The sequence below is a fragment of the Podarcis raffonei genome, chromosome 10 (genome assembly GCF_027172205.1).
Source record: "Podarcis raffonei isolate rPodRaf1 chromosome 10, rPodRaf1.pri, whole genome shotgun sequence".
In the NCBI taxonomy this organism is placed as follows: Eukaryota; Metazoa; Chordata; class Lepidosauria; order Squamata; family Lacertidae; genus Podarcis; species Podarcis raffonei.
Window position 1 is genome coordinate 36,661,128 of NC_070611.1, and position 23,978 is coordinate 36,685,105.

The 23,978-nt window shown below is 42.5% G+C and overlaps 2 protein-coding genes across 24 annotated transcripts in view; one reads left to right on the forward strand and one right to left on the reverse strand.

The window, feature by feature from the left end:
• Positions 1-17,721, forward strand: part of ACSS3 (acyl-CoA synthetase short chain family member 3) — a 68,390-nt gene extending 50,669 nt beyond the window's left edge. For 2 of the 7 annotated variants that reach the window (XR_008332555.1, XR_008332559.1), the window contains 9 exons: positions 3,253-3,352; positions 3,463-3,638; positions 4,362-4,429; positions 5,544-5,737; positions 7,084-7,409; positions 8,310-8,438; positions 9,439-9,657; positions 13,017-13,160; positions 17,360-17,721. Coding sequence is in view for 2 of the 7 variants with exons in the window: in XM_053406949.1 (XP_053262924.1) it covers positions 3,253-3,352; positions 3,463-3,638; positions 4,362-4,429; positions 5,544-5,634 (435 nt within the window). In the remaining 5 variants the exon portion in view is untranslated. Of the gene's footprint in view, positions 1-3,252; positions 3,353-3,462; positions 3,639-4,361; positions 4,430-5,543; positions 6,079-7,083; positions 7,410-8,309; positions 8,439-9,438; positions 9,658-13,016; positions 13,161-17,359 lie in introns of those variants that run through there. The other 5 variants (XR_008332556.1, XR_008332557.1, XR_008332558.1 and 2 more) reach the window with 5 other exon arrangements.
• The window catches only part of PPFIA2 (PTPRF interacting protein alpha 2), a 285,944-nt gene continuing 271,046 nt past the window's right edge, over positions 9,081-23,978 (reverse strand). For all 17 annotated transcript variants that reach the window (XM_053406933.1, XM_053406948.1, XM_053406938.1 and 14 more), the window contains 9 exons: positions 22,552-22,614; positions 21,257-21,286; positions 20,004-20,179; positions 19,601-19,698; positions 18,953-19,128; positions 18,789-18,857; positions 14,137-14,296; positions 12,984-13,080; positions 9,081-10,596 (listed from right to left, as the gene is read on the reverse strand). In XM_053406933.1, the coding sequence (XP_053262908.1) occupies positions 13,022-13,080; positions 14,137-14,296; positions 18,789-18,857; positions 18,953-19,128; positions 19,601-19,698; positions 20,004-20,179; positions 21,257-21,286; positions 22,552-22,614 (831 nt within the window). In that variant the 3' untranslated portion in view covers positions 9,081-10,596; positions 12,984-13,021. The remainder of the gene's footprint in view (positions 10,597-12,983; positions 13,081-14,136; positions 14,297-18,788; positions 18,858-18,952; positions 19,129-19,600; positions 19,699-20,003; positions 20,180-21,256; positions 21,287-22,551; positions 22,615-23,978) is intronic.

The window sequence follows — 23,978 nt, forward strand, 5'->3', positions numbered from 1 at the left end:
AAAAGACAAGAAAGAAAATGAGGAATAAGAAGTGAATTAGCAAGGGAATAAAAGTGACTAGCCAAAGCAGCAGCAACAGAATGAATTAACCGAGAAAGATAAATAAGATTGCTTATTTAAGGGTGTGTGTGAAGCGTATAGATAAGAAATTGAGAATTCATGACGAACGGCACAGGACCATGATATATGAAGGAAAACGTAATTGAGAAGTAATCTATGGCTGACCTGGGGAAGAATAATGGGAGCAGAAAGACAAATCAAATGTACATGTTGAAACAGAGTTAAATGAAGAATCCGAAGCATCAATAATTGGTGCCATAGAAACAGCAAACAAAAGAGGATCAGGAAAAAATAGTCAGGTTGTCAAGGCTGAAAGTTGCAAAATTCTTAAAACAGTCAATAAAGGAAATGCATCAAGCAAGAGAGTAAATTAAAGTAAACAATGTTCAGAGGGAGGACAAAGAGTACACAACGAGGAGAACACCACAAGGGAGTAATTAAGAGTACCGGTTTCCCAGGCAGCAGGGAAGAATCTGCTCCCCAGGCATATTTTGTCTAATGTATACAGTGGTACCTCAGGTTAAGAACTTAATTCGTTCTGGAGGTCCGTTCTTAACCTGAAACTGTTCTTAACCTGAGGTACCACTTTAGCTAATGGGGCCTCCCGTTGCCGCCACACCGCTGCCACGTGATTTCCGTTCTCATCCTGAAGCAAAGTTCTTAACCTGAGGTACTATTTCTGGGTTAGCGGGGTCTGTAACCTGAAGCGTCTGTAACCCAAGGTACCACTGTATCTTATTGCTGTAAGCCTCTTTGAGACTTCCATGGTGAAAAGCTGGATATAACTTTATTAATGAAATAAATGCAAAGTTGAACCCATGCATTATGTGGAAGCACCTCCCTTCAATACCATCACATGCTACTCCAAGAACATGGCCAGATAATTTAGACCCAGTGACAGTTCCTTCCCATGTGAGCTTTGCTTGCCTGCTGTGTAGAGCTGCCTGCAGTATCTATGCACATTGGAGCACTCATAAAAACAGACCATCATGCTAACCACTGTTCAGCCCCACTCCTGGTACCTTTCACACCTTCACAAAATGGATATATATGTATGGGGTCCTAATCTTAGTGGAGCATTATTTAATAGAGACCCACCTTTTCTCTCTTTTCTGTGTTAATTCTCTTGGATCCGGTTTTTAGGGGAAAGTGTCATAGAGCCACTTTAAGGTAGGTTGAACTTTTGGTTTTTAAAGAAGTGTTAGGAAACTTACTCAAAGCTTTCGCTGCTTGAGGGGGAAGGTAAGGGCACAGTTATTTTTATTTTTACAGCTTAATTGCTTCTCCATCCTCCTTGCAAAACAGGTGTGAGGTGGTGGTAAACTGACGCCTTATTATTATTGCCGAGTCTGTATTTTTAGGGAAAGAAAACTTGGGCTAAATTAGTTGTTTTGTGGATTGTGCTTTATTGCAGTGCTGCCTCCCTTGTGGCGTTGAAAAAGCTATTTAATTCCCATTTTTTGCTTACCATACAGTGGGTGGCAATTGATTGTTTTGCTGAATGCACAATAAAGTTGTGTGCTGATAAATAATGTATCAACTTTCTGTCTGTCTCTCCTGTTTTAAGGATGACATTAAGTGATAGTTTGATCTACAGCTTAAAATACTGTGCATGTTATTATTCCAAATGGAGACCCACAAAACAATAAAATGTATGCTAAGGTAGCTAATATGATTTATATCAGCATGTTGTTCATGATGAATGTCATTGTCGTTTATACACAGTCTTTTGGCTGGATTGCTAATGTACATTTGTAATTTGAAATATTGCATTCCCAGTAGGTTTATTAATCAAGCTAATAAGCAAATGTTACAGCTTAAATAATATTTCAGTAAACATCTCTTTTTGGCAGCAGTCAGACAATAGTAAATAGGTGTAATGTTGCGAGCATGTAGGCCAGGAATGTAGCATCATATAATTCTGAAATCCTGCTCCTGGCAAACTGATATTTCTGTATTATGGACACTGTGAATCGCTGTAAGGGCTTCATTGTCTAATGCTGCCTGGAAACTTCAGAAGGGTCAAAATACTACTGCTAAAATCTTGACAGGCCAGGAGTTGGGACCATGCGGCAATGTGACTGTATTAGCTACACTGGCTGCTGATTCAGTTTTTAATGCAATCAGAGGTATTGACTTTGTACCATGGTCCCACACTCCTTGGGGCTTTAATCTATGTACTTGAAGGGCCTGTGAAGCTGCTTGTTTTTTCAGATTGCCTTGCGCATCACACTGCCTTCTGAGGCACATTTTATGGCAATGCATGGAAGAGTTTTCTCTACGGCAGGACATCATCTGTGAAACTCCCTGCCCCAAGGGGTCAGCTTCCTTTCTTATCTTTGTTCTGCTGGCATCTGAAGAAGTTTGTTTGTTTTTAAGCCAAGGATTTGCTATTGTTGTTACTTAATTTATTTCATTTTGATTTTTATTCTGGTTTTTCTGTTTTCTGATGATAGGTCAGGTTGTGGTTTTTGTTAACTCAGATTGTGTTTTTGACAATGCGTTTTTAATGATGTGATTCTGTTTTTTGTTTTGTTTTACTTGTTGGTCACTCCGACTCCTTCAGGAGCAGAAAAGTATGGTTGGTTTTTAGTGTATGGTATAAAGAATGTATCTAAAGCAGGGGTAGGGAACCTTAGGCCAGGAGGCCAAATGTGGCCTGATAACGCCTCTCCGTTTGGCCCTCAAAATTCCCCAGACCCCACCCCTCACCCACACTGTCTCATAACCCAGGTGGCCTGATTGGAATGTGTTGTTGACCTCTAAGAAGGTCTCTTGCTTGTCTGGATGGAGGTTACAGAGGGGGTATGCTTTTCTTTTTCAGAAGCTAGGCTACCGTGCAGAGGTGAAACTCACATTAATTCCACTTTGGCCTCTGCTCCTGCCTACCACAGACATGTGGCCCTCAAAAGGCTTTCTTGAACAGAATGTGGCCCTTGAGCTATAAAACTTTCCCCACTCCTGATCTAAAGAGCCTCCCACACAGTTCTTTAGGTTGCTATCTTTGAAGGAGTCCCCATTCAACAGGAAATTACTTAGACATCTATCTCCACTGTGACTCTGAAAACTCCCTGTGATATTCCAGTTAGGAAAGAAACTGTGACTTCTGCATTATCAGATTCTCTGGATTGATAAGGAACATGTGTGCTCCACTGACACGTGGTGGTGGTTGTTTTCTGTTTCCCCAATCAGGCTGTGCTCTCCCATAGCGCTGTGGCAGATTGTGCAGTTGTCGGCCAGGAAGACTCCTTAAAGGGCCACATCCCACTCGCTCTGTGCGTCCTAAGAAATGGTGAGACATTTGTTTGAAAAGTGAGGGGAGCCTTAGGCTAACAAAATGGTAACTGTACAGAAGAATCAGACTACTTTTGTTGACCGTGGTGCTCTTACCTTGCTTATCAGGAGTAAACACTGAAGAGGAAAAGCTTTTGGATGAAATCGTAAAGAGAGTTAGAGAAAATATTGGCCCCGTGGCAGCCTTCCGGAAAGTAGTGTTTGTGAAACAGATACCAAAGACACGTTCTGGCAAGATACCGCGGTCAGCTCTTTCTTCCTTGGTAAACGGCAAGCCATACAAGGTGAATTACCTGCATTCTTTTACTACTACTGTGATAAAAGTGCTGGATATTTTGATATTACGCTGTGCTGTCTGCAGTTTTCATAATCTTTTATAGTTGTCCCTCTAAAGTTACGCCTAGCATGTTGTGTAGCATTTAAGTGCCTTTAAGCAGCAGCATATCTTGTGTAAAGCAGACCAGTCCCTTTAACTTGGCTCCAATACCACCACCCAGTAGCAGGCATATAGATTTACAAAGTGTAGCCAAACAACCTTGGGAGGGTCAAATGCTTTTAGGATAGTGCTTGCATTTCCTACCCTTGCTATATATACTTCTTTATCCTGACCTTTGACACTTGAGGAGTATATTTTTAGGATCCTCTTTCAGAACATAACACGTCCTGGGACCTTAAGCTGAAGGCCAGGTAACAAATAAAAAAGAATAGTTTTTATCACATTTGTCTTGACCCATTTCTGTACTAAGGAACCATTTTGTGTGAGATTGCCTTTTTTGCATCTACTGACAGTGGTTGGTCACAAGAAGGTGGCGGCTACAAAACTTGTTTTCCAGTGCCACTGCTGACTATGGGCCATTACGTTACTGCTTTTTTGATGGTGTATACAGGGATTTTGTATGATTTCAACAAAACTAGGCAAACTAAGTTGACTAGACTTGAACTTACTAACACTGTTGTTAACTATAACCTAGTATCTTGATTCTCTTCTCTTGCTTATTTTTTTCCAGATAACTCCAACCATTGAGGACCCGGCTGTGTTTAAACATGTAGAAGAAATGCTGAAGACCAAGTTAAAGTAATGGTTAAAACCTATTAAGATCTGAAAATACCTGGAATACATAACTGCATTTAATTAGGCCAGGAGTACCATGCAAATCAAATTACATTGGGACTAATTTTATTTCTGCAAAAGTGTTGCTAAGCCTTATACCGCAATGGCAAGTAATTAATATTGGATTGCTGGTGTAATGATTTATGGTGGATATTCAAACAGTTTCTCCGAGGCTCAAATAGCTATTAAAATAATCGCATTTGCAACTTTCATGCTGCTCCAAACCTATATTGAATGCAAAGATGAAGCTGATGATGCAGGGCACACCCAGCCAAAATTTTAGCACTTTCAAGCCCCATCAATTTCAGTACAACACTTGAATCCGTGTGCTCATACTTCTTCCATTGAATACAGGGGAAATTTAAGTATGCTTATCTATTAATATTGTTTCAAGAGGTGGGCAGAGCAATCTTAACTTCCACATCCATTGGCTGGAGGGGGCGAGGGTGGAGCAGAGGCTGCTGCCTAGCTTTGTATGTATAGAATTACCACTGTTGGTTCTTTGGAGTCAGGGTGAGGCAGGGGTAGGATGGAAGCAGCCTTGAATCTGCTGGATGCAAGGCTCCTTCCTTCATTGGAGGGACCCTGGAGCTGGTTCATCTAAGTCCCACCTCCATATTGGAATCAACTGGAAGATTGAGGGGGTGAGCAAAGATCCACACAGCAAAGGAAAAGTAAGTCTGCCTGCTTCGCTGCCCTGGCTGCCACAAGCAAGCAAGGTTTAGAAGTGGAGGTCAGTTTTCAGCTTCACACCCAGCCACCCATGCAAACACATTCACAACCTCAGGACTGCACTCTAACTAATGAAACTATTGTTTACAAGTTTAGAGCTATGAGGATAAAAGTTGCCATTTTTATTTTGAGTTGTTTAGATTATATATCACACCCAAGACATTTCCCCCTTTCCCTCCCACACGTTTCATCATGCATATTTGCAGGCTACGTTTTGGAAATCCAAATCACTAGAAGCCATTTAATACTTACCTGCAATCAAGCAGCACAGAAGAATATCGGGTCTAGCTGGCTGTATGCTGAACTTCCTGTCCCAGGGTGCAATTTTGTTTCTTCACTGTAAAAGAGTGAGCTCTGCACCTATCTGGATCCAGCTCAGTACTTCAAGTCCAGCAAGTGATTATCCTGATCAACACAGAGAACAAGACTGGAAATAGCAGGGCCTTGGGCACAGAAGGAAAAAATGGCCCTCTGCAAAAGCTTACCTGTAGGTAAAACGATGATGATGATAATCAAACAGAACAGAAGAAGCCCTTGGTGGTGAGTGGGCTTCTCCATCATTTTTGAACAAAGGCTTATTTTATATTGCCCTGTAAGTACAAATTCATCCCAGTCTTCTGGGCCAATCTGCACAAAATGGAGGTAATGCTGAATACCTTTGGAATGCCCATTCCTCAGTGGTGTAGCACACACTTTGATGCTGAAGGCCCTCTTTTTGGTCTCTGGCATCTCCAGCTACAGCTGAGAAAACCTGGATAGATGCTGCCAATCATTGTAATAGTTAGATGGACCATTGATCTGACTTTGTATAAACCAGTTTCCTGTGTAGAAGCAATGGCATTGTTTGTTCTGTTTAATACAGTTTCAGTCTTAGTACTCAAGGTGCAATCTTATACATGTTTGTTTATTCAACCTTAGTTTGCTTTAAGACATCGGTTGCATATTTTGGCTTCACAGACTGAACAGCAGAGTCAAAAGGGGAATTAAAGAAACTTTAGAAAGTCTTCATAGAACTTTTATTAGAGTCAATCAAATGGTTCAAAATAGCACATAGTATTGCCTTCGTAGGACTGCAGTTCAGGATGCATGTGAAAAATGTTACGTTTCTCCCACTTCAAAAGCATCTTTAAAGCAGCTGCTGGTCACTGGAAAGCAGCAGTATTGTACAGCTGAGGGTGGTGGGAATGGGGAGAATCACAGAAATCTTCTGTCCAATGTAGAGCAAATTCCATCTCAGATACCCTGGTGGTGTATTCAGTTTGGCTTAAAGTCTCTCCACATCACATAGACGTGGGGACTGAAACATGACCTTTTACATGCATGGGTTGGGGGGGGAAAGGGAGTGGGAGAGCAGGAAAAAAATGAGCAGCAATCGCAGCTGTGTTTGTGAGAGTGTTTGAGTGCAGAAGAGGCGGTTGGAGAGATCAGAGAAACTTGTGGAGTGATTTGGAGAGAGAACACAGGGGTTTGGAGTGTGAGAGAGGTGGTTGGCAGAGCTTCAGACAGCAGAATAGTCCACCAAAACACAAAGCATCATCACCATCATCATCAGCTTCTGAGAAAACAAAAAAGTAGAGGGTGGTTCTCATGCTGATAGACGTGTTGGCTTTGTTGGATTGCTTGAGGGCTGACCTGTCTGTGAGTGCTGTGGGATACAAATTTGGCCAGAATGAGTCCAGCATCCATACCATCAAGGTGTATGGAAAGGAGATCCATGGGGCTGTGCACCACTGACCGCAGCCAGGTGTAGGACAAAGCTTTGGTGGAGACAGAGAAGGCACTGAACTTGTGGCTGGAGGACATGAACTGGAAACATGTTCCATGGATGGCAAGCATATTGTTCCAAAAGACACCGAACCTCTATGACTTCAAACCTTCTATCACAGATGGGGACCAGCTTGCTATGAAATTTGAAGCCAGGCCAGGTTGACTTAACAGCTTTAAGATCTGCTTGGAACGCAGTCTCAAGTTCATCCGTGGAATTACAGACACTCTGAGACTATACAAGAAAATGTTTGATGAGCTCAAGAGACAACATCGGCAGCTGCCAATCACCATGTTCCTCACACAGATACCAGCCGCTGCTGTCGTAGCAGATGTGCTCGTGCAACACACCTCTGAATCTGAACCACAGCCAAGCACTTCTCAGTCTTCATATAATCAGAAGCATCACCCAGTGAGGGAGGAGGATGACTTCATTCGTCCCTCACAGGTAGGTGCCACCATTTGAAAAATGGTTTTTAAGTGGTCTTCTAGGGATTGTTCAGGCTTTAGTGATTTCGCTTATATGTGCGATGGTCAAGAACATAACCCCAGGTGAGGTGAGAGTTACCTGTAGCTTTAAGACGAACAGAAACTTAAGGGCAAGCCTTTTAGTCAGCATGTTCTGTTAGAGAAGGTTAAGCACAGTTAATGGATGTTGTACATATATGGAGTGTGTGTGTGTGTGTGTGAAATACAACATTGAATGTGAAATGTCATGTTGAACACAATACATGGTACCAGGAGTAAAATACGTTTTGTGAGAGTATTATGGAATATTTGAAGGCTCCACATCTCTGTCATGTGAAGCAGCTGAGGAATGGAAGATGGAAGAGGGAAAAGTGTAAGAAGAAGGAGAAAGTGGTAGTTTTAAACAACTGTAGAGATTCAAACAAAGCAGAGATGGAGAGGAATTTTTTGTGGTTTTAAGCACTGGCAGAAGTTTGAGTAGAGCATGTGAGTAGACATTGCAGTGGGGAGAATGGCTTAAAACTGGGTTTGAATACAGAGAGAAAGGAGATGGGAAAGTATGTTTTTCCCCTGTTATTTTTCCTTGTAAAACTATTTTTAAAAACCGTATTTCTCCCTTCCCAGTCTGTTCAAACCTCTCCCATTGTTTTAAACCACCACTTTCCCCTTCTCAGTTGTCTCTTTTGTCTTGCTCCCATGTCACTGCCACTGCTGTTGTGCAATCTATCTTCTCTTTTGTGCCTCTACCCCACTCCAATTTCATGCAGTCAGGATTGTGATGCGGCACTACAAATCCTCCAAAGGGGGCTGCATGATGACACTCTTAAAGCTTTATTATACTTAAGGACCAATTTATCCTAACTTTGTGTCTTCCTTCCAGGTACTTGGCTACACCTCAGAGAACAAAGGCTTATTATGTGTATGTCCTTCGAATCCTGGGATCCAGGTCTCTGCAGGACTGGCTCTTCATGAATTTGGAACAGCAGCATATGGAAATCATATATGGGAGGTGAGTCACAGGCATCAAAATGCTATTTCTCCCATACACACTGCTTTGTACATGTGTCCCAAGTATGGAGGTAGGCGGAGCATTAGAATAATTAAAAGAGGTATTTGTATGCCTCTCATATCTATACTTTTCCATTTGCTTTTGAAAGTTACATGAACCCTAAAGTTATATGTATATATGGGAGGAACATAGATTTCTCATTTCTTGTCATGGCCTATCCTGCCTCTATATGTTTATATGCACATCGTAAAGGTGTGAGAGGTATTATTGAGCCCTATAGCTAATAAGTCCTTCCCCATTTGTAGGGTGCTGTGTGCCTATGCAGGGAAGAAATATACCCATCAGCTTTTGGCAGAAGAGAAATAAAAACTTAACTCATCTATTGATCAAGCCAGTGTCTTGGCGGTTGTAGCAAAGTTTACTTAGAAGGAACCCTTTTTGTACGTTACTTTCTATGAAGCAATACGTTCAGTGCACCATCTTGTGGCAGACGGCATTATTATCTTTCAAAGCACATTCTGGTTTGCTTGTTAATAGAAAACGTTATGTTTATATTCAGCCCTGAAGCAATGTTTGCCTCTTAAAGTTCCATTTGAAGCTGTGACACACCATGCAGTTCCATCAGACACTGAACACATAAAACAGCACTGATTTTCTTTTATTGACAACGGGGGAGAAAAAGAATCTGTCACCATTTGGTTAACTGAGGTCTGTTTAAGTAAAAAAAGCAAAACAAAAACGCAGTAAAACAAATGTACGTGCAGATGTTTTGCAGATCAACCTGCTGAAAGGAATAACCAAAAGACAGGTCTGAAGCTAAGATCAGGCAGTGGGAGATTAGCAAATAGAAGGTAAATGACATTATTAAATAGGTCTTACTTTGAAACTTCCCATATAAACAAAGAATAAACATCAATAACACCACCAAATAAAGCCACAGCAGATAATAGTTTCTTCTCTAAGCTTTTGTACATTATATATTAACTTTTCTGCCTTTCAGTTAGTTCCTCTGATAAGGTTGACTTCCGAGAAGTCTCAGCAAGGCCGTCTTGGATAAACATGTTATTAGACAATCAGCTGTCTAATGCCTATTATAATGAAGAAATGGAGGGCAGCATTTTTCTATATAACTGAAAACTTGAAGATCAGGATTTATTTCCCCTTGATGTTTGTTCTATGCCAACGTTGGCCAGCATCTGAAGAATTTGGAAGGCAAAACGTGAGTCCTAGAAAAAGCTAGTTTCTTCTTGGTCCATAAGTAGCCATTGAGGAGAATGTCTCTTGTTAACATCCTATAGTTGATTTTTGATCTTGTTGATATTAAAAAGGAGAGCCGTCACAGTGCTTTTCTACAAGTATATATAACAATTGTGTTTTGCCTTTAGAGGTCCATTTTTGGCTCAAATCTTTCTTTTGTAAATCATCAGAGGCAGGTGTTGAGCTTTAAATATTGACAGATTTCTTTTAAAAAGTAGGAACATGTTGAAGCATCTAATAACTCTGCTAAACATATCCAATTGACTTTGCTACAATTCAAAACTGTAAAAATGGTGGAATGGAAGGATACAAACAGTATTGTTGACACTGTATTGTCAAGTGTTTGCACTAAGACCCCATGTACCATAGATTTAATTTCTTTTAAAAAATCATATTTATATCCATTTACATGAGACTTACACATATTAAAAGAAATACATACACAGTAAATACATAAATTCTAGTATTTTACAATAAAACAGATGAAACAAGTTTAAAAATGAGTGTTTCCTTTTGATAAAAGCTTTCCTGCACTTCAATCAAATTTATGATGATAGATACATTGGGGTTTATTTTTATTTTTTAAAAAAACTTAATTAGTAAGTATTACCTTATTGAACTACCCAATGGGCGCAGTCCGGCCAGTACTGTTGCTGCACATTCCTTAGTCATTTCAATAGGGCTGTCTGAAACTTATGTTACCTCCACTGAAATGAATTAGAGTTGCATGATGGTAGTACTTGGCAGGTTGCACCTTAAAACGCAATTTGTAAAAAGATCTCCATGTAGTTTAGTCTGATAAATATTCTAGTGTACTTCCTTATACCCTGTTCTTGAATAAAAAGCTTCTTTTCATAACGTGGTGGTAGTGCACTTCAGGTAAAAGTAGAAGAGTTGGCATCTAGAGGTGGGGGAAAAATAGTACATTCAGTAATAACTCCATTACAGTATTCTGTTACTGAGCCCAAGGGTCTCCAACATGGTGCCTGTGGGCCCTGCAGAAGTCTTCCCTGGCAATGCAGGGCACCCTTCTTTATCCCTCTACAGAAATTAGGCTCAAAAATCATTCTGGTGTAGCCAATACAACAAGTTGTGGTGTGTGCTTGATTACAGCATGTGGTGCCCCCCAAAAAGGTTGGTGATCTCTATCTTAGGCTCATTATTAATGAGTAGTAAATGGCTTCTAGAACAGTCCTGTTGAAGCAGGCAGGATTATTGTGGAGAAAAGGGGCTGCGGACACAATGGGGAAAATCTGTCTTGAGGCACTAAGGAAATTTAAACATAGGCAGTATCTGTAGGTATTGAGCTACCAGCCCCAGATTCCTTTTACCACTCAGACCTAAGTATACATATTTTACCTGAAGCAATCAAGGTAAATGATACTGTTTTCTGTGAGAATTTGGATTGTAATTGTTTAGTCATACAGTGGTACCTCGGGTTACAGACTCTGCTAACCTGGAAGTAGTACCTCGGCTTAAGAACTTTACCTCAGGATGAGAACAGAAATCGTGCGGCAGCGGGAGGCCCCATTAGCTAAAGTGGTACCTCAGGTTAAGAACGGACCCGTGGAACAAGTTAAGTTCGTAACCAGAGGTACCACTGTATAATATACCGAAGCAGACATGTTAATACAATAAAAAGCCCAGTTGGAATTTCACTATCTTAATTGTTTTGCATCTTTTTAAGGTAATATATTGGGTTGCTTTTTTCTCTCTCTAATAGAATGTTTCCTTTGATAGATGCAGGTTGGGAAATGTTTCAGATTTCATTGGTGATATATTGGTCCATAAATTACTGTAGCTACCAGTGGAATAAATGTCAAGGGCAATGGTATTTGCAATGAACCCATAGACTGCACTCTTGAATAGTAGTAGTAGTAGTAGTAGTACTCCTTGCAAACTGCACCGATTCATTTTTCTATACCTTTAGCAAATTATTTTTATCTGCCTAGTGCTGTTTGTATTTCCTAATTTTAGAATTTGTATTCTCAAGCAATGGCTGACTCTGTGGTAGTAGCAGTAGATTAGATAATCATAGGTTTGATATTTGCAAGCATTGGCTCTTTACTATCTGAACTTGCAGTGAATTTTGTAATGTTCTGGGGCACTCAATTTCATACCCTTGGCATGCTAACAACAGCCTACATAGCTCTAATTACAAGCTATTCCATTTCAGTGTTTTTGTCCTCATTTGGTTTAATGCTTTTTGCTTGGGAGAAGGGAAAAGCTTTCCCCCCTCTCAATTCGGAGCTAAACTACACATGGCATTAATGATGTGTGTAAACAAGTGTGCTATGTCTGGCTGCTCTTATTTTGGAGAGAAATCCATCTTGGGGCCTGGTGCTAGAATCTGCTTCAAATGTGGATGGGCTAGTTTTCTGCTGAAGAGTGCACCATCATGGTTGACATTTGCCCTGAAGGTGGTGTTTTGCAGTGTCAAAAATTGTGTGACTGTTGTTATTTGTACCCCACCCATCTGACTGGGTTGCTCCAGCCACGCTGGTTTCCACCCAGCTATGCTCAAGGAGCAGAAGTAAGACACATGATAAAACAGAGGAAAGTAAATTGGGGTTTATGGAAAAGAAATATTCACATGCTCAATGGAGCAGTTTAAGGAAGTCTCTCAGCCCCTCATGGGAGCCAGAGGGTGGCGTGATCAGCTGAGAGGTGGTGGGTGTGCAGCCTGTGCAGGGTGTACTCTTCAGGTCAGTCACTCCTGGAGCAACCAAGTCCTGCCTCTGGCTTGTGGAAGCTGCCAGAGCAGTATGGGAGGCTTCCCACCTCTCAGTTGAGTGGTTTAAGGAATCCCCCTCCTGCTCACATCAGCCAGAGGGGAGAAGCTTGATCAGCTGAGGGGCATGGGACTGGGTGATGTATTTCAGCTGCTTCTGAGGAAGAAGCAGCCAAGATACACTTCACACACACTGGTATTTAGCTGCTGATACATCACAATGTTAAAAACCAGTTATCATCCAGCCCTAGTCCTCTATACCCTGTTCTACTCTTTAGGCTGCAGGCAGGTTCCTTAGATTCGCTTCAGTCTCATCCCTAGGCTTAGATGTTGAGAACTCATAGCTGCTTATTGCTCAATGCTGTTAATGTGCAGACAAAGTCTAAGAATAGTCAGAAGTTGTATAGCCCAGGCATACCTTCACTATCCCAGTGCCCAGACGTACTTCAGTGAGAACTTCCCAGGCCCTTTGAGAGACCCCTACACTGCTATGGTTATTGTTTCAGTTCTGCCCACTCCACCCCAACAACAAATAAGATAGCTTTTTAATCACTCACATGAGTTCACCTCCATCCTTTTTTCCATGCCAGCCTTGTCAGCACGAATACGTGCGAACCGTCGAGCTGTCTAGTCTCTGCAACCGCGCTGACGCCACTGCAAATTGATAACCAAAACAACAAGAAGAATCTTGGAATTAGAGGAAGAGGGGAAAAACAAGGATCCCACTCTGTAAGGTATTCTCTGTGACCCAACTCTTGAAGCTTATTTAGTGTGGATTGCGCACACGTACACTTAATGTTCAAAAAGGGTGTATATCCAGAGTGCCTGATCTGTGTCCCAGATTTTTTTAAAAAAAGATTCTGACCCTGCTATCAGGGCATTTGTATGTACCTTACCTATTTGACCATTATACCCATATGTTATGCTATTTATTTAGATGTTTTGCTTATGCTGGTCTGTGACCGAATAAAGTGAATTCATTCATTCCCACCCAAATATGGGTATCTGCTGGAACAGGAGGCACAGCAGACAGACCATGTGGTTGGGTGGGGAAGGTTCTCTTTTTGCTCTTGTGATGATATGAGACAATTGGGGAAAGAAGGTGTGTACAGTGGTTCCTCGGGTTACATACCCTTCAGGTTACAGACTCCGCTAACCCAGAAATAGTGCTTCAAGTTAAGAACTTTGCTTCAGGATAAGAACAGAAATCATGCTCCGGTGGTGCGGCGGCAGCAGGAGGCCCCGTTAGCTAAAGTGGTGCTTCAGGTTAAGAACTGACCTCCGGAACGAATTAAGTACTTAACCCAAGGTACCACTGTACTGCTTCTTAGCTCAATTAGTTCCAGCCGTATGGATGAAGGGCAGGTTATAAATATAAAGAATAAATAGAATGGATAAATAAAATGTAGAAATGAAAAATACATTCACCCCTTTCAGGCATTTGAAACTGTGTAAAATACAGGTGTGGGGCATGGGGACAAGCATATGAGCTCAAGGTTTGCTTCAGCTCTTTCATGTACCGCTAAATAATGGTTTAGTATTACATCTCTTAACACATTTTATGTGTAAATATTTCACACCAACCAGCACCTAAGTCAGTGATGCTTTGCTGCTGGCTATATTGCTTATGCAAGGTCGGCATATTTTCTTCCACATAGATAATGAATGCTTAGACACCCTTAGTTATGAAAATAAGCATTAGCCCCATACCATCAGTTGCCATTTTTCGTGACTGTCCTGATGTTGTGGTTAATCTGAACCCAGCTGGCAGTGTTTCTGAGGAGCCCGGCATCATGCTGATTCCATGGACTTCACGTGGGGGGAATTGTCTTCGCCAGGAAGAACCTCGCCTGTAATTCTTGTCATCACTCTGTTGACACACAAATACAGTATTTAATTTTGCTAAAACTGAAAGCTAGTCTTCTGCGTAGTTAAAACTGAACAGTTGAGGAATAGTTATCAGTAGAAAAGTGGACTTCTGCTCGTTACAAATAGAAACAGAAACCTGACAAGGGAATCTTGTTTTAGGCTGGCCAATGAATAGCTTTATCATTCCTTTTGAACACAGCTAGATAAAATGGTCCATATATAGACATTGCTACTCTATGGCCAGAACGCAGTGAAAAAGTGAGCCAGATAGAGACACTGAAATATAGGATGTGCACAACAGAGCATCAAATGGAATGTAATAAATAACCCTCAGCTCATCCTTTGATATGGTCCCCATTGGACCCAAAGGGTAGGAAGATGCTGACTGGAGTGCTGGGGAGATTATATGCTGCCCTCCCACCATTGAGATACTCAAACTAATATACCTCTGTGGCTTTATTATTTAACAAATTACCAAAAGATTAAAGAGGGATGATGTATGCCTATCTAAAATGTCCTATGTGAACAGTGATAATAAGAATATAATCAAAAAATGGGGGTAGGTGGGTGGGCCACAACTAATGAAACTGACTAGTATGTTTAGTGTGTTTTATTACGAAAAGCTGTGCTCTGTAAGACTGTAATTGCACAGCCTCCAGTGGAGGATTTGCAGTACCGTATTTTTCGCACGATTGGACGCACCGGACCATAGGACGCACGTAGTTTTCAGGGGGGGAAATCAAGGAAAAAATATGATTCCCCCCCCCCAGCTCTGGGAGCAGTGGACAGGCTGCACGCAGCCTGTGCGCTACTCCAAGACCTTCTCCCTGCTTTTGTGGGAGGTGGTGGAATTCCCCCACCTCCCGCAAAAGCCCACAGGAGCCCCGCGTGACTCCTGCGGGCTTTTCGACCAGGAGGGAGAAGGGACTGAAACGGCCCGTCAGTCCCTTCTCCCTCCTTGGGGAAAAGCCCCCAAGAACCGCTCGCTCTTTAAAGGCTGTGCGGCTCCTGCGGGCTTTTCTAGGAGGTGGGGGAATTCCTAGAAAAGCCAGCAAAGCCGTGCAGCCCCTTTAAAGAGCGCACGGCTTTTGCCTGCTTTTGCGGGAGGTGGGGGAATTCCCCCATCTCCCGCAAAAGCCCGCAGGAGGGAGAAGGGACTGACTCGGCCAGTCAGTCCCTTCTCCCTCCTTGGGGAAAAGCCCCCAAGAGCCGCTCGCTCTTTAAAGGGTGCGCGGCTCCTGCGGGCTTTTCTAGGAGGTGGGGGAATTCCCCCACCTCCTAGAAAAGCCAGCAGAAGCCACGGAGCCCCTTTAAAGAGCGCACGGCTTTTGCCTGCTTTTGCGGGAGGTGGGGGAATTCCCCCATCTCCCACAAAAGCCCACAGGAGGGTTGGAGAGTAGCGGGAAGGCGTCGCACGCCTTCCCGCTGCCCCCCAATCTCTGGGGCTGGCGATGGGGGAAGCGCTTTTTTCCCCACCGCCAGCCTCGAAGCCGGGTTGGAGAGTAGCGGGAAGGCGTTGCGCGCCTTCCTGCTGCCCCCCATCCTCTGGGGCTGGCGATGGGGGAAGCGCTGCTTTCCCCACCGCCAGCCTCCAACCCGGGTTGGAGAGTAGCGGGAAGGCATCGCTGCCTTCCCGCTGCCCCCCAATCTCTGGGGCTGGCGATGGGGGAAGCGCTGCTTTCCCCACCGCCAGCCTCCAACCCGGGTTGGAGAGTAGCGGGAAGGCATCGCTGCCTTCCCGCTGCCCCCCAATCTCTGGGGCTGGCGATGGGGGAAGCGCTGCTTTCCCCACCGCCAGCCTCAAACCCGGGTTGGAGAGTAGCGGGAAGGCATCGCTGCCTTCCCGCTGCCCCCCAATCTCTGGGGCTGGCGATGGGGGAAGCGCTGCTTTCCCCGCCAGCCTCAAACCCGGGTTGGAGAGTAGCGGGAAGGCGTCGCACGCCTTCCCGCTGCCCCCCAATCTCTGGGGCTGGCGATGGGGGAAGCGCTGCTTTCCCCACCGCCAGCCTCCAACCCGGGTTGGAGAGTAGCGGGAAGGCATCGCTGCCTTCCCGCTGCCCCCCAATCTCTGGGGCTGGCGATGGGGGAAGCGCTGCTTTCCCCACCGCCAGCCTCAAACCCGGGTTGGAGAGTAGCGGGAAGGCATCGCTGCCTTCCCGCTGCCCCCCAATCTCTGGGGCTGGCGATGGGGGAAGCGCTGCTTTCCCCACCGCCAGCCTCAAACCCGGGTTGGAGAGTAGCGGGAAGGCGTTGCGCGCCTTCCTGCTGCCCCCCATCCTCTGGGGCTGGCGATGGGGGAAGCGCTGCTTTCCCCACCGCCAGCCTCAAAGAGCAGACTCTCCTGGCTTCAGCGGAAGCAACGCAAAGCCTCCGGAGCGCAGGCTTCGGAGGCTTTGCCTTGCTATCGCTGAAGCCAGGGAGCCTGCATTCGCTCCATAGGACGCACACACATTTCCCCTTCATTTTTGGAGGGGAAAAAGTGCGTCCTATAGAGCGAAAAATACGGTATTTCATCACAATCCTGAATTTGCATGAAGTCAGGGTGGGATAGGAGAGCAAAAGAGAAGGCAGGCTTCTCAGCAGTAAAAGACTGAGTAAAGAAGGGATGGGAGGAGCACAGAGGGAACAGCAGAGATTTGAATAAAGCAGAGATAGAAAAATGGAGGGGGAATTTTAAAGAATGGCAGAATTTTGACTAGACTGAGCAGAGAGCGACCTGGGAGATCTGCAGGTTTAAAACAAAGCTTGAGTATAGCAAGGAGGAAGTTGGGAAAGTCTCTGTTGTATTAGCTTCTGTGTTGTACCTGTCACTGCTATTTTTCCTTGTTAAATCTGGTTGTGTGTGTGTATGTATAAGATAGATAGATATAGATTAGATATATAGATACAGATACAGATACAGATACAGATACAGATACAGATACAGATATAGATAGCAACCCTTCAGTGTTTTTCTGTTCCTGCTTTGCTCAAACCTCTGCCATTGTTTGAGGAAAGCAAGAAGAAAGAATAACTGAAAATAAAAATATGGCTTTCTCAAACTTCTTCCTCTTCCATTCCTCAGCTGCCTCATATGAGGGAGATCAAGGATATGAAGCCCTCAAATATTCTACAGTACCTCTCCACAATCATGCATTTCCTGGTACCATGTGCTGCCTTCAACATGGAAGTTCAAGATTCAATGTTGTAGTTAAAAGAGATATTTCATTAATAGGAAAACACCCATGTATGTACAACATTCGTCAACTGAATTAAACTCTTCTAAAACTGACAGGCTTTTTCTTAACATTGTAGTCATCATAAGGATATGGTAACATATTGGTATGGGCTGTGTACGCAAAGGGGACTGCAGAATGAGAGAGGGGGAAGCCTGAAAATGGGGGTGATCTGTGTGAAGGGAAAGTTCAAAAACAAAAAGAGGAAGGGGGGAAGTAAAGGTTGGTGTGTAGGTGCAAAGAGACCTACACAATAGACAGGAGAAGGCATGGGAATGGGGTGATCTGTTACAAAGGAGAAGAAAGGAGGAGGGTGGAGTAAAGAGATGCTATGGGGGTTGCAAAAAGAGGGCGTAGAAGGCATGGGAAAGGGTCTGAAGAATAAGAGGAGGTGGTGGCTTCATGGTTGGGACGAATGTGAAATGGGTGCTTAGCTGTAATGTACGGAAGATGCAAGAGGTCTCTGTGGCGATCACACAGGGTCCCCGGACGTTTCACCGTCTATTGATCCCTGTGCCACCACTTTATTTATCACTGCCACCACCCAGGCTCTACCTGGTACAATACTGAGTCCAGTCCAGGTTAAATTGGAACATAAACCTTTGTTTATTTATTGCAGTTTAACAAGCGTGTGGTTTCATAAACGGTATCGGTCAATTACAATCATGGGGTGCCTATCCAGACCTATAACTTCCGCTAGCTGCACTCACTCACTAAACCACCTCTCAGATACTTACTTGTCTTCCTAGCCCCTAACTATTCCTGACTCAGCTTATTTCGCTACACTAACTCAACCTACCCACAAACTCTATCCCCATTCACTCCCACTCCCACTCCAACCAACCACCCAACTCCCAATGAACTCTCCCTTTGCCCCTCCCAGAGCTGGTTTTATAGTCCCTCTGACTCCACCCCCTGGGTCCTGATTGGGTAACCTATTTAACTATTTCACCTCCAGCACTCTCATATGTTAACGTCAGTCACCATGGGAGTGGTTTGTGTTCAGGGGGAAGGAAATAGCACAAGAGGAGGGGAGGAGGAGGAAGAGACATGCGGGTTAAGGTGAAAAGGGGTGCAAAGCAGGACTGCAGAATAGAAGAGTGAAGTGGCCCCCAAAAGGGGGAAAGTGAGCTTAGTAGTTGCATGGGTTGGGAAGGAGACTCTCCAGCTTAATAAGGGTTAGTGGGCCAAGTGAGCAGGGGTATGTATATATATGAGGACCAAAATCAACCATTTCATATTCTCTGCTACCTATTAAGTATAAATAAAATTACTTACTTCATCAAGTCGTCTATCTGTTCCTAGTGCTAACAGATTGTTGTATTCTCTCTCAAGGATCTGCCGTGCCTATGGTTAACCAAATCAAACAATTGAAGCATTTTTTTTTAAAAAAAGTTAAAATCCATGGGAAATAATTACAATTAGCAATGTAGTTTACTTGCCTGTGTATTCTGTGTTGGAATCTGCAATAACAAAGCTAAGCTGCTGTAATCGAAGTTATCATCCAGGGCTATGAGCGATCCATGCACCCCACTTTCTAACACATTGTTTGCATATTCTCGCAATCCAATTGCTTGTATCCAGCGTATGACTCTGTCATTACTCCATACCAACACATCTATGAAAAGGAGGGAGAAAAGCATTTTCCCAAGGACTGAACTTTCAGAAGTGCAAGAACGCACGGAGGGCTGAGCTGAACCAGTTCTGAATTTATATAGAAATTTCATTTTATGGACTTTTCAAATCCAAAAAACAGCAATACAATAAGGGGAAATTTCAAGAGACTTGTAATTAAATGTTGCATTGTTCAGATATATTGTGTTTTAAAATTCCCGTTAATTTGTATGATGGCTACATAAAATTTCTGGACACATTTCCTTGTAATGTGCTGATAAGTCTATGCTGATTCCATCTAATAATGAATAAACTTTTAATTTCTTGCTTAGCCTCAAGGAATTATTTCATTTTAGATAAGCCCATTCTGAGCCTGAGAGAACTTGTTCATATAACTACATTGGGGCTATTGAGTCCAATAGAATAAAAATTCAGAAGACAAGCATTAAATATATCCTCCTTCGGTAAAGTATTACCTTTTATTTCATGCTGACTTGCTTCTCTTCTCCTTTCTAGTTCTTGTCTGTCATAATTCAGTTTCTTTAAACACATGATTCCATACTGCAGACTTGTTCTGTTATTTAAGGTGGGGAAGACGACATTATAAGGCAACTTGCAGTGAAAGTAAACAAATTAGAAGATTTTGTGCATTTGAAAAGCTCCACTTAAAACATTTTATAAATACTGTAAACTGTCTACTGTATACTGTAAACATCTTCTTTCTGTTCATGAGACAAACTGTGGAAATAATTTGTATATCTTTTCCCCAGATAGAAACATTTGGCTTTGGTAATATCAGCACTTTTATTTCTGGTTTAAAAGTAGCATAAACATGGTTTTAATAATTAATAAATAAATGAAGATAATGTGCTAACTCACCGATGAAAGCTATCCACCATTTTTAAGTGTACCCGGAGATCTTTTTTTGTCAGGTGATCTAACATCCTTGCATCCACCAAACACTCCATGAAGTAACTTCGATACTGTGGCAATCCCAGACTAGGAAGCCATTCATTACCAATCCATTCATGATTCATGTCACCATAAGCAAGAGTCTGGGGTGGAAGGTGGTGAAGAATAGGAAAATATATTACTAGTGTCCATAGTACAGAACAATTGCACTTCTCTTGATCTTCCAGTTTCGTTAGTAATATTAGGCAGTATTCTATATATGCCATAACATCATTTGATCAGCTCTAATCAACAATCAGCATTCCTAGTCTAGCAAACAGGCGCACAGAAGAAATAAGGAAATATAAAGCAATATTATCCATGAAGGCCCTTTCTGGTCACAGGAGAAAGGCATCCTACGATGATGAGTGATTTCTACCATCTATATCAGAAATCAAAACTTTCAGAAGCTTCTGAAACCTCAGCCAAAACAAGGTTTGGCAGGTAAGTAATAGGCTGGCAAAGTATATACAATGGATTTATATCTAATCCTAAAAAAATTATCTTGAGAGATGAAGTGTTATTTTAGTTTTGTGGAACTGCCATGGAAAAATCATTTCAGTTGGCCTCTGTGTGGCTGGCATAATGTGTAGACTGGCCTTCAAAAGTTTCAGATTCTAGCAGGCATGTATTGTAGACCCTTCTCATTCAGATGTCAGCACTGAAGAGAACCCACAAGCCACTGCCTATAACAAGGGTAGTGAACTTTGTGGAAAAGTGGGTTTTCTTCTCCAGGAGGTCCCTTTGCCAGCTTTTCTGCAAAGTTCATTACCCTTGTTATAGGCAAGTCAGGCCCACAGTCCAGAAGTTCCCCACTCCAGGACAGGCGATCAAGCCCCCACCCATATTCCCAAGGAGGCAATTCTCTCATCACTTGCTCCAAGCATCTTGGATTGCCTGTCTTGCAGTAATTAATTCTTGAGTCAGAGAAGTCCATTCAGTGTAGGTTAACCCTTTAAGGCACATTGAAGCTTTTGCCTGGGGCTCAGTTATAATTAGCAGCACAAAACCAGCTTGTCTTAACAAAAAGAGAAAAAAGAACAAGACCATTAAAATATCCCTTGCTTCTAATACTTAAATAAATATGAAGAGCAAGCACTGAACTCTTCTGTGGAAGGGGCTGACAGCTCCCTAGTGCCAGATGTTGAGCTATTGTTAGTCACACTGGAAAAGGTTCCTACCTGAGCCCAGCTGCCTTCCTCATTCTCTTTCTGCAGTGTTGAGGACAGCCGTTAGTAAAGTGAGTTAATAACACAAAAAGAAATACAGCATGAGTTAAAAAAAGCAAAACAACAGATACAGCGCCTTACATCAATTGTGCGTTTCAAACAGAAGGGTAATGAAGTCAACCTACAGCGGGGTTAACTGCTGGCTAACAAAATACTCATAATAAAATTAAAAGTGAGGTAAGATGAAACTTCATGCTCTACCCTAATACATCTCACACTGGCCCATCTAAACAGTGAGGAATGCACACATTTTGAGGGAATTTACCGAACTGACAGAAATGTCCCACATGGTCCCACAAAACAGCTGATATGGGAACAGTTTGATTCTCATTTTTCTATCATTGCTTTCAAAGCTTAATTGCTTTCATATTTGACAGGGAGAGGGGGAATGTGTAAATATAACTGGGAAGATTTATTCACGTAATGGAAATAGGTAAGCATAAGGACAGACTTAATGGTGGAATATGGGACAGAGGTAGCCAATTCTGAGCTGACAGTATGGACAGTCAACCTCTCTTTGCAGGGAACTCTCAGAATTGTAGCTCTGTGAGGGGAACAGGTAGGTCTCCTAACCATTCTCCGCACCCTTAACAAATTGCAACTCTGAGGATTCATTGGGGGAAGCCATGACTGGTATCATAGTGCTTTAAATGTATGGTGTGAATTTGTCCTAAGTAAACAGTCTGCCATCATATCTCTGGGATTAGTACTATGTCACAAAGCATGTTACTGCGTCAGCAATGTGGGCACTATGTTGTCATTACAACCTGCCATCAATGCACAACGACTGTTTCAGCCAATATATATCACTACAGAGAATTATTTCCAGTCCAGCCTAGTTAAACAAACAGCAGTAATTGCTGCATCAAGAAAATAAAATGAACGAAGTGATTAAACTAATAGAAACACAATTCAAAATTGTGATTATTGCTACAACTTTATGTACAGTTTGGACTTACTTCTGACTAAATATACCCAGGCTGCACTGGGCAACTGGTGAAAAGCCAGACCATTTCTTCAGAAGCACCTCTATTTATTGTTTTTATTTATTTTGGCATGAATTATCTGACACATTAACTGTACAGTGACATTCTCCTTGTGTATACGGAATATTCAGTGTACATAGGTTAAAATTCAAATAAATATTGTGTAAAACAATATTCAGCTGTTCTATAGCTTATTCACATATAGTGATAACTGTAAAATCCACATTGAAGTAAATATGAAAAGCTGTTGTTGAAACTAACCGTTTTAGCTGGAGCAGCAAGAGTTTCCATTTCTTCATGGGTCACCCAAACATTGCCTGAGGGCTATTGCCAATGCCCACAGGGAGGCAGGTAGAATCCGCATTAGGTAAGCAGTGTTAAAGAAGAAAGGCAGCAACACTGTAAGTTAACAGCATACAGCATCACAATGAGCACAACCATGTCCTTGCCTCAGTTGAGCAGCAGCTAGAAACAACTTCAGACAGCTGCTTTTCATCTTCCTCCACTTTGAAAAAAGATATGGAGGTGATCCCCTGAATTCCATTAAATGTGTATTAAGGAATACTAGTAAGATTGCCATTTCCAAACACAACTGTTACTACTTCTCATAGAGCATGTTGAAGTGGCTCTTATTTCAGCAGACAGGTATGCTATTTCAGGTCTTTGGAGACCCAAAGGCTACATACATATGCACAGGGCATTTCTAATATGATAAACCTTTTAACTAATATGATAAACCTCATGAAATGGAAAGCACAGATTGAAGCCTGTAGATCTAGGTTGCGGTGCTAATTTTAAAAAAGATAACCATTTAGGAGGCAAACAGGGAACATGGGGTCATCAAATGGCTATTCTAGAATGGAGAAAAAAGAAGACATTGCCTACACACACACACACACACACACACACACACTCAGAGTTTCTTGTTTTGTTTTGCTAGCTCTCAGATGTTGCCCCTAACATTTTGCGCAATGCAAAATTCAAAGCGCAGTTCAAGGGTTGCTTCTTCAGGAAATATATCAAAGAAAGCTAAAAGGGTTGTTAAGGCCATATTCATTCTTTTTTGAAAATCATATCTAGAAAAGAATAGCCCCCACTGGACCAGCAATTTCTACATTTTATAAAAAAGTATTCAACATCTTGGTACTTTTGCAAGTATAATGCCTTTTCTTCCAGGAATAAATTCAGGAAATTGGCCCTTGGTTCACATCTTATATTAGTGTTCTAATCTTTGGCTATACCTTAGGACTGATGCATTTCTTAGACAAATGTACCCATCTGTAACCCTCACCTTATTTTGTTACATGGAATTCACTGGGGGTCATGGCAATCATGATTTCTCAATATGTCTCCACAAAACAGACACATGCACACCTTTTAGATCCATGGAGTTTCCCCTACTAATTTGTAAACCTGTGTAGGGAAAATTCATATGTGAAGCTGCTCCCAAATATAATTTGAACTATGGCCAGAAGCAGGACTTACCAAAAAAGGGGGAGAGAAAAACCATACTTCTCTGCTGAGGCATCTCTGTCTATTTCAGTGAGACGACAGATGCCACTGCTTCTGCCCAGCTCAACAGGAGAGAGAGACTTGTGGCCACACATGCCTACTTCAGTGGGAGAGAAATATTGTGTGCCCTCACTATTGTTGCTACCTGCCTAAGGAGACACTGGCCATTGTGACTT